This window comes from Gavialis gangeticus, unplaced genomic scaffold (assembly GCF_001723915.1).
Source record: "Gavialis gangeticus isolate Ggan-Ray unplaced genomic scaffold, GavGan_comp1, whole genome shotgun sequence".
NCBI lineage: Eukaryota > Metazoa > Chordata > Crocodylia > Gavialidae > Gavialis > Gavialis gangeticus.
The window spans coordinates 14,722,814-14,733,440 of NW_017729008.1; the positions used below are offsets into that span (position 1 = coordinate 14,722,814).

The 10,627-nt window shown below is 48.9% G+C and overlaps 1 protein-coding gene across 1 annotated transcript in view; it reads left to right on the forward strand.

Annotated features, from left to right (window-relative positions):
* The first annotated feature begins 10,317 nt into the window (after window positions 1–10,317).
* NAMPT (nicotinamide phosphoribosyltransferase) overlaps window positions 10,318–10,627 on the forward strand; it is a 56,228-nt gene continuing 55,918 nt past the window's right edge. Inside the window, exon 1 of the mRNA XM_019509420.1 lies at window positions 10,318–10,467. Coding sequence (XP_019364965.1) covers window positions 10,420–10,467 — 48 coding nt within the window. The 5' untranslated portion in view covers window positions 10,318–10,419. The remainder of the gene's footprint in view (window positions 10,468–10,627) is intronic.

The following is a 10,627-nucleotide window of genomic DNA, read 5'->3' on the forward strand; positions in this document are numbered from 1 at the left end:
TCTCAAGGAAGGATCATCCCTGACTAAACCATCCAATCCAAGCATCTGTCCAATCTGCTCTTGAAAATTTCCAGAAGATGGTGATTCCACAATTTCTCTAAGTATCCTGTTCCAATGCTCAACCACTCTCATAGTCAGAAAGTTCCTCCTATTCTCCGACCTAATTTCTTCTCCCACAGCTTGAGGCCATTACTCCTTGTTGTCTCCCCTATGGCCACATCGAAAGCCCATCTCCATCCTCTTTGCAAGTTCCCTTCATGTATTTGAAGACTGTTAACAAATCCCACCCCCAGTCTTCTCCAAACTAAATAACCCTAGTTCTTTCAGCCTTTCCTTACAAGTCTTGCTTCCCAGACTTCTGATCATTTTTGTTGCTCTCCACTGGACTCAGTCCAATCTATTTACTTCCTTCTTGAATTGTGGGGTCCAAAACTGGTCACAGTACTCCAGATTAGGGCTGTGCAAAGCTTCAGTCCCTTATTTGATTCCATAGAGATTCGTCCTGATTTGGTGGCTGAATCTCCGAATCAGATCAGGAGAACTTTTAATCTCTCTGAATCAAATCTGAACTCTCCAAATTGATTTAGAGAGATTTGAAAAAAATTGGCAATTCAGGCATAGACACAGCTTTAAATGTTTTTTCTACATATCTCTAAGTACCAGGCAGCTCATGAATGCTGCAATGCTGGGGTGCATGGAGTGTCCCACAGAACCGTGGGGGGCTCCCCAGAGCGCTTGGCAGCAGACCTGGAAGTGGATCAGAAGCACTTCTGGTTCACTTCCGGGTCCGGCGGGAAGTGTGCTCCCCCCCGCCCCAACACACACATACCCTGCTGGTTCAGTGATGGTGCCTCCTGGAGGGGTACGGGGGGAACTCCCCAGCATGCTCCCCAGTGGACCTGGAAGTACTTGAAAGTAGACCAGAAGTACTGTGGGATGCTCCATCTGCCCCAGAATCGCAGCATTCATGAGCCACACCTAGTACCTCGAAGTATGTCAAAAGAACATTTAAATCTGTGTCTATGTCTGAATCAGCATCAAATCTTTAGATTCAGATTCGGCCGAATCAAATTGGGGACAGTAACCCGAATCAACCAATCAAATCACTGTCCCTGATTTGGGCCAAATCCTAATCTGAATCAAATATGGCCTGCTTTGCACACCCCTACTCCAGATGACACCTCACCTTTGACACCTTTGCTGAAACTTCCCTTGCTTTGCAAGTGATACTCCTACTATACAACCTAGGATGCTCTTGGTTTATTTTGCAACAAGAGCACATTGCTGAGACTCCAGTAGAAACACATTGCTAAATGCTGAGCTGCCTGAATCCTTCATGCTTCGGGAGGATTTTAGATTATTTATCTTGGAGAGAAAGAAAATGACAAAGCAAAAAAACATAAAGTTCACTCAAATGTACACACGGACCTCCAGTGGACGTTAAACTTCTTGCTTTTGGGTTTTATGAAATAAAATTACTCCTGTTTCTTTTCCCTTTCACATGGTGGTAACCCCTTCTTCTCATTCTCCCACACACTGTTTTTCTAACCCATATGTTCCTGCATGATAAAAGGGACTGCTTATAATTTATGTGAAGTAGATACTCTTTTTAGGCTGCTGGACATAAAAGAGATCTTTAGTTGTCTCTGACTTGGCAGCTCTTTGACTAATTAAACACAGACCAATATCACCATGCAGCATGTCCCAAGAGCCTGATCTGGAATTTATATTTGCAGAAGAGGTTAGCTACATCTTTATTGGTCCCAGTGCTCCACCATTTTTCTGACATCTCAATCCTCTATGCCTCTCTGCTACTGACAGATGTAGCATATCAGAGGCTGGTTCTAAGGCAAGTTGATCTACTCATTAGATAAAGCCAACAAACAAACCCAATCTACAGTAGAGTGGCTGAAATTCATGCCAACTCTTCTCAAAACACAGAAATACTATCTTATACACTAAAACAGTGGCTGTGTAATCTTGGGGCATAAGTGCATTTTGCATGAGAACGCCAACATGCCTGTGACACACAATGTGGAAGTCCCCCATGCTTGCATATATTAATTATGGATTATGGTGCATAGACTTTACGTCAGGAAGGCAAATGTGCATTGCTACTACGTTTTAAAAATTCACAGAACTACTGTATAAATCAGATTCAACATTTATTTTAATGAATGCCCTGTCATTTATCTCCCAGATGACTCTCAGCAGTCACTGGAGTTTTATACCTAATTCCTGGAGACTCCACAGCAATCCTGGATGGTTGGCAACCCTAGAGACTGTCCCCCTTGCCCCGGCAAACCCCAGCTGGGGTCTGGGGCCTGGGAGGAGGGTTAAGCACCCCTTCCCCCACTGAAATTTACTGGTAGCTGCAACTGTGGACTACAAATCTCAGATGCAACTAGAAGTAGGAAGAGCAAATGATGAGCAAACTTGCAGAGTCCTGCTGCTGTAATTCTGGATTACAGATCCCAGAGTCCTCAGGAGCAGCAGGAAGAGGAAGTGAACACGCAGCCGAAGAGCCCTGCTCTAGCACACCTAGGCTTTGAAACTTAACAAAATGATGAAATAGGCATTTTCATTATTCCCCATGATAGCTATGGGCTACGTCGAAACAGCAAAACAGTTTTGACACAACAAAATGGGACAGTGCTTTGAAACTTAACAAAATGATGAAATGAAACACTGTCCCTTCAAAATGGCAAAACAGAAGTCAAAATGAAACAGTGCTGTTTCGCACAGCCCTAAAAGCTGTGCTAATCCCAGGGCTTGGAGGCAGCAGCCCCAGGAGCTCGCGTATACTCTACCCCTTAGCCTGGGCCCTCCAGCTGCGGCTGCTGTTGCAGGGGCCCTTTGGCTTCCATAGCAACAGCGGAGGCAGGAAGCATGGCAGGCCTGGGCCCAGGCATCCTTGGTTGCTAGGGGAAGGCGGAGCGGAGGCTCCAGTAACTGGGGCTGCGGGTGCTACAAGCCACCGCCAACAGTAGCCACAGCCCTAGGGCTCAGTGGGCCCATCTGCCCTTCCTTGCACGCGGGGAGGGCTGTCACTGGTGCGCATGTGTGTGTGCGTCACGCACACCCCACCATACCCATACATCCTCCCCCACAAGCTCCACAACCAATTCCTCCCCCACACACAATCAATCTCACCCCCCACACACACCCACAGCCCACCACACACACATCCAGCTCCCCAACCAAACCCCACACACAATATACAGGATTAAGACTTTATTTTGAACATTTTACACTACACAAACACATAAATAAGGACAAAAATATTTTTTTGAAATAAAATGTTATGTTTGATTTTTAGTATATAATTTGCATTTTTTCTGGTTCCAAGATGGCAAATCCCTCTCCCAAAAGGAGTACTTCCAGGGGCAAGGGAAGGGACTTCCAGTGGCAAAGGTCAAGGGTTAGGGGTGGGACTTCCAGTCCCAAGATGGCAACCAGAGGGTGGGACACCTGTCAATGGGCGGGGCTACCCTTGCAGCCCTCAATAGCTCTCCAGAACTCTTTAAGCAGCCCTCCACCGAAATAATTGCACACCCCTGCTCTAGCAGGTAGGCCGCTTCCCAGCTGCCAGACCCCACGCAGCTAGTGTAGGTTGCTGCAGCATCCTCTTACAATAACAGGAGCCCTCTGACTCCGTGTTACTGTTATAGATGCTAGGGTCAGAAGGGACCTCAAGAGATCGAGTCCGACCCCCTGCCCTGGGTAGGAAAGAGTGCCGGGGTCACTCCAGCCAGATGCCTATCCAGCTTTCTCTTAAAGACCCCCAAGGTAGGGGAGAGCACCACTTCCCTTGGGAGCCTATTTCAAATTCTGGCCACCCTTACCGTGAAGAAGTTTTTCCTGATGTCTAGCCCAAATCTGCTCTCTGTCAGTCTGTGAACATTGTTCCTTGTTACCCCAAGAGGTGCCCTGGTGAACAGAGCATCTCCAATCCCTTGCTGCATCCCCCTAATGAATTGGTAGGCGGCCACAAGATCACCTCTCACCCTTCTCTTGTGGAGGCTAAAGAGGTCCAGGTCCCTCTGTCTCTCCTCATAGGCCTTGTTTTGTAAGCCCCTAACCATGCAAGTGGCCCTCCTCTGGACCCTCTTGAGTATCAACATCCTTCTTGAAGTACGGTGCCCAAAACTGGATGCATCACTACAATTGCAGTCTGACCAATGCCACATAGAGGGGAAGTATCACTTCCGTGGATCTATTTGTCATGCATCTGTTGATGCACGATAAAGTGCGGTTAGTGTTGCTGATGATTTCGTCACACTGATGACTCATGTTCATCTTGGAGTCCACTATGACTCCGAAATCCCTTTCTGCTTCTGTGCTGCTGAGGAGGTCACTTCCTGGCCAGTTGGTGTGCTGGATATTTTTGCACCCCAGGTGCAGCACTCTGCACTTGTCCTTGTTGTACTGCATCCTGTTGTGTACTGCCCACTTTTCTAACTGGTCCAGGTCTGCCTGCAATTGTTTACTACCCTCCAGAGTGTGCACTTCACCCCACAATTTAGTATCATCCGCAAATTTGGACAGAGAACACTTCACACCCTCATCCAGGTCACTGATGAAGATATTGAAGAGTACAGGCCCAAGGACCGAACCCTGTGGGACCCCACTACACACATCCTCCCAGGTCAATACTGACCCGTCTACTACCACTCTCTGAGTGTGACTGCTAAGCCAATTTGCCACCCACCGGACCGTGCAAACATCTATATCACAGCCTCTTAATTTATGAGAATGGGATGAGATACTGTATCAAAGGCCTTGCTAATGTCCAAGAAAAGGACATCCACCTCTACTCCAGCGTCTAAGCATTTTGTGACCCTGTCACAAAACAAAACCAGATTCGTCAGGCATGATCTACCTGCTACAAATCCATGCTGGCGTCCCTGCTGCATTATTTTTCCCACTTGAGTCCCACAAATAGGATCCTTCATACCCTTTTCAAAGACCTTTCCAAGGATGGAGGTAAGACTGTCTGGCCTATAATTACTCGGATCCTCCTTCCTCCCCTTCTTGAAAATAGGGACCACGTTGGCCCTTTTCCAGTCCTCCAGGACCTGACCCGAGCACCACAAGTGCTCAAACAGCCGTGCCAGTGGTTCTGCCATAACACCAACCAATTCCTTCAGTATTCTCGGATGCAGCTCATCTGGGCCTGCTGACTTGAACACATCCAGTCCATCCAAGTGACTCTGCACCAAGCCAATGTTGACAGTTGGTAGGCTGGTGTCCCTCTGATGCCCATCTAAGAACCCATTTGGTGACTTATCTTGAGTCCTGTTTAGGAACAGAGGCCAAAAACTCACTGAATAACTCAGCCTTGTCACCCCTTTCTGTCACTAATTGCTCCTCCCTGTTCAGGAGGGGACCTATGCTGCCCCGCGCCTTCCTATTACTCCCTACAAAGCTAAAAAAAGACTTTTTCTTGTCTTTAATTTGTGTTGCCAGCTTCAGCTTTGTAGTTGCTTTGGCCTTTCTAACTGCCTCCCTGCAAGTGCAGGCCAAGTAGGTATACTCCTCCTTGGTAGCTTCTCCCTGCTTCCACCACCTGTGTGCCTTCTTTTTTGCCCTTAGGCTCCCCTGGATTTCCCTGTTTAACCAAGGAAGTTTTTGGCTCCTTTTCCCTTGTACTGGGATAGTCTCCCTCTGTGTCTGAAGGATCGCTACCTTTAGGAATGACCACCCTTCGTGGACTCCCATCTCACCAATACTCTTCTCTTGCAGTGCATCATTGCCTAGACTCCTAAGCACACTGAAGTTAGCTTTCCTTCCTAAAGTCAAGCACTTCCACTCTACTAGTTATCTTACCCACCCTACACTGTCATCTTAAAGTTGAAGTTGTTTTGAATTTGGGTAAGTACAGTACTTACTGTATGGTCCTTTGGAAACAGCTACCAACTGGTGCAGATTAGAAAAGCCCCCCACAGTTGCTCTAACCTGTCCCATGCCTAGAGCTCAAGTGCAGGAAGCAAAGAGGCTGGACATTTAGCTGCACATTTTGATAAAAATGAATGTTAATACCTCCGTTATCAGTAGGTTTCAGAGCCAACAGTGAAACAAATAGCTCAGGTCTACCTCAGTTCTTGCTGCAAGCTGCAAGTAGACTCATAACTGAACAAACAGTATTTTTAAGTTGCAACTTAAATTCTGTAGAAATCCCTGGTATGAACAGAAATTCTATTTGCTCACATTTCCCACACCATCACTCCTCTGGCTATGCAAAGTAAGTTTGCGACTCTGGTGTATCTTGATTAGCAGTTACATGCTAGAGAGGCATAGCTTACTAGGCACTAGATTGAAAACATTTTTGTGGAATCAGTTTTCTCCTGAATATGGCTGGTAGTTAAATTCTCCATACAAAAATGCTGACGTGACACTTCAGGCTGAACGGAAATGCATTTATTAACTGAAGTCCCTGGAAAGCAACACATCCCTAGACTAGTGTGAATCCATCTGTTATTCTCATGGGGTCTTTTTCCCCACTTTAAAAACACCTATAATGAATTGTTTTAAGAGTTCTCTCATAGAAGAATAAAATGCTAAATGATGCTTCCTGACCACTGTGGCCAGATTAGCTGGACAAATGCTAACAGAAACAATTTAGATAGAATCACATTTAAAGTGCAAGTAAACTTGGTTCCCAGCCCAATGTGGATAGAGGTTATGGCTCTGCCTATGCTACTAATGCAAACTGGCTCTATGCAGTTTTCCCCTCCCCTTGTTACAATCCTGGTTTCAGTTTGTAGCATAGACTATTCCAAAGTCTATTGCAGGTAATAACTAACTAGTGCAGCGCAGATGCAGAGCGTTTTTGTCCTTAGATTCACCTCTCTTCTCCATTATAAATACACTCCCATAATTCAGTACGGCACCAGCAATTGTGTTTAATCTTTGCTACCATTTAATCTTCATCCGCTTTTTCCCCAGCAAACTGTAATTTAGAATCACTTTGTTTAGCATAGTACTACCTTCTATTAATACTCCAAAGTGTTCTAACATTCCAATATTTCATTACAGATATGACTTCAGATACTTTCACCTAACCTAAATTAAACCATTATTCAAGCTCTGACATGTTGTCAGATGCAACTGGGAAGCTTGGGGCAGGGGGAGGGGAAAGATGCTGATGATTAAAGATTCTGTCTGAGCAAATCATCATTAATCAGGCTGCTGAAGGTTTGACAATGCACTAGCCAAGCCTTTGACAGAGAAATGTCATGACTTTTAAAAACTGAACCCCTGTAGGATTTCTTTTTCCCAGCTTGTTTTCCAGTTTTCTGCAACTGTTCAGACAATGTACTTTTTCTTCTTTTGATCATTTATAGCTATTTGCTTTTATTCCTGATCATGCCTACACTACACTAGATAGGGAGAATGCAAAGAAAGATGGAGGCCCTTCCCCAGACATTTGAAAACAGTAACCTGGGGGTCGCAAGAATATATGAAAGATTTGTGAACAAACTTTAAAAATGGATTCTCCTTTTAAGGAGAAAAATGTGGGAAGCGATGGCTTTCCCTTGTAGGCTGGCAGAGTTGCAGCCTGCAAGGGGCTGCTTGGAGGCCCCCCTGCCCCACTCACACTCCACCCTGCCCCACACTCACTTCCTGCCCCACACACTTAGGAGGCTGGGGCCTGGGTGCAGGGGGCAGCAGGTTGGGAATGAGGGGCACTGGATTGGGACTGGCCAATATTTACAAATGGGTCCTGGTACAAAAAAGGTTGAGAATCACTGGTCTAAAGATAGAGATGGTGGGTAAAGCAAGGCAGTGATTAGTAAGGCTGTGCGAAATGGCACCATTCTGTTTCGACTTGCATTTCAACTGAACTGCATTTCATTTCAACTCAAAACCACTGTTCCATTTCGTCGAAACCATTTTGCTGTTTCAACACTGTTTTGACATTCACCCATAGGCTATAATGGGGAAACTCAAAACAGCCTATAAACTTTGTCATTTCTGGCCCGATTTGGATGAAACTTGCAGGAATGGTAGCCCCTTCTGAGGGCATGAAGCCTGCCAAGTTTCAAGGAGATAGGTGCAGGAGGTTTGGAGAAACTGCACCTCAAAGTCTTGAAAGCAAAACTCATGTCACGTGTATGTGTTAAGCCACAGCAGGGTCAAAACTACAGGCTTGCTAGACCCTGCTGAGGCCACGAAGCCTGCCAAGTTTCAAGGAGAGACGTGCAGGGGTTTTGGGGAAACTGCACCTCAAGCTGCGGACAAGCAAAACTCATGATGTGGGTGACACTGTGTTAAGGTGCAACAGGGTGAAAGCTGCAGGCCTGCTAGGCCCTGCTGCGGCCACGAAGCCTGCCAGCTGTTAAGGAGATAGGTGCAGGGGGAGTCTGGGTTCTGGGGTCCTGCACCCCTAGCTGCTGACAGGCAAAATTCATGACATGGGTGCTTGGGAGGGACCTCAGGAAAGGATGACAGTCACTGGCCAGCTACACAGTCAATAATGAGAGTGCTCCTTCCCCCACCTTCCCCTTTCCTCTCCTTACTTTAGTTTCTGTTTCCCTGCAAGCAAGCCCAGCTTGAGCTTTGTAACTAAACGTTTCAAAATTTTTGAAATGTTTCAACTTGCCTCATTTTGTTTCAAGGCTGTTTCAAAGCTCTCCGTTTCATTTTGATTTTGCTGTTTTGAGCTCGAAACGAGCTGAAACAGCATTGAAATGAAACTGCTGGCAAAATTTTGCACAGCCCTAGTGATTAGCTGCGTCCTGGCAAGATCAAGTTTTAAGGACACAATAACTAACAATTGTATGTAACGCTAATCCCGAATGTCCCCACACCCATGCTGCCTGCATTGCATTAGGGATGGGCCCTTGGAAGAAATTTAAGTGGAGAAAAAGTGGTTTAGAAAAGTTGTTTTATGATCAAGGGTGATAGGCAAGAAGGTGAAAGGAAGTTCCTGAAGCAATGGTGTTCTGAGACTAACATGCTTTTTGTTGGAGCAGAGTGGCTGCAAGCTGGGTGAGTGATCCTGGTTTTCTGTTTAAAAAAAAAATCACACATTCTGATACAGACTGCAAATTCTCTAATTAAAAACCCCCAAGTCCATGTTTTTCCATGATTAAAAGCAAGCATCACTATATATATCAGGTATCAGCTGAACAGTTTCATTGATATATTAACAATGTTAAAGCAACTTGGAAGCCTACCAGTGCATCAATCACTGTAATACAATTCTAAATACCTGTACGTCTTGGTGTTTGATTTTTTGGGTTTTTATCATGGAAAATCAGAGCTCCCCCTGCCCCTTTGCTGACCAGGACACAGGTCCAGCTGTGGCTGTCTTCCCCCCCACCCTGTGGCACAGAGCAGACCTGATATGCCAGTGCCACTGCCCATGCCATTGCCCCTCACTCCCAAGCCACAGCCCCCCAGCCCTGCCAGTGACCCTCATTCCCCACCCACAGCTCCCCAAACCCTGAGCCCTGCTGGAAGGGGCGTCAGCTGCCAGGTCTATGGGGCCAGGTACCCGGGTCTGCAGCCCCCTGCCTGCCCGCCCAGCAGTGTCTCCCCCTTCCCCCACTGGCAGCAAGGCTGGAGTGAAGCCCATGGCAAGGGGCGGATGCGGCTCCCTGCCCTGCTGCCCTTCCCCAGGGCCTCCACAGCCGGGGGGGAGGAGGGGACCCAGGGCGGGAGAGCAGAGTGAGGCAGGGAGCCCTGTGCCCACCTGGCAGCAGCAGGCGGCCCAACTCGGCACCACCAACCCCGCTGCTGCTGGACAGGCAGCGGGCGCCTCGCCATGTTGACGCACGGCTTCGGGTTGTGGCACCTGTCCCGACAGGGCAGAGTGGGGCGCCCTGTACTAGACCTCCCCGTCTCGCTCCCGGGGCCGAGGCGCCTCTCGCCCGGTCGCCTTGGCTCCCTCCCCCGCCGCCCGGCTTTGACTCATAGCACTGCAGCCGGGGGGAGTGCGGAGGCACAGCTAACCCCTCTTCCCGGCAGCCCTGCCCTGCGCCGGAGAAACGAAAGCGGAGCACAAGCAGCGCGCATGCGCACATTCTCCCCTCCCCACAATCATCTCCCCACGCCTGGTTCATGGGTTCTGCCCAATGGGGGCAGCGCCTACCGCCGCCACCCTTGTGGCGTCACAGCCCCTCTCCCTCAGCCAGGAAAGCGAGTCTCACGAAACAGAACGTGAGCCGTCTACCAAACTCGGCCCCGCCTCTCTCCCGAGCCGAGCATGCGTGAGGCCCTAGCCCCGCCCCCTACCTTGCGTGACCTCGCCCCCGGCCCAATCCAAGAGAGGCCTCGTTCCTGGGCCCGTGATGTCACGGACCCGCCCCCGGGTGCGAGGCGCTGGGGTAGCGGCGGGCTGTGGGGAAGCACAGTCGTGCAGTGGCGGGGGCGGCAGCGGCAGCGGCGTGTTGGGCAGGGCCGGGCCGGGCCATGGCGGGCGCAGAGTTCAGCATCCTGCTGGCCACCGACTCCTATAAGGTGCGGGCAGGCGGGCGTGCGAGTAGATGGGTCCTGCCGGGCGCCCAGCCGTGCTCCGCAGCACGCGGCCCGCGGGGGGGTTGCCGGGGCCCCGCGCAGTGAAAGTGAAAGCCGCGGGCGGGCCGCGGGGAGGCTCCCCCGGGGGGCGGCCCCGGCGGGG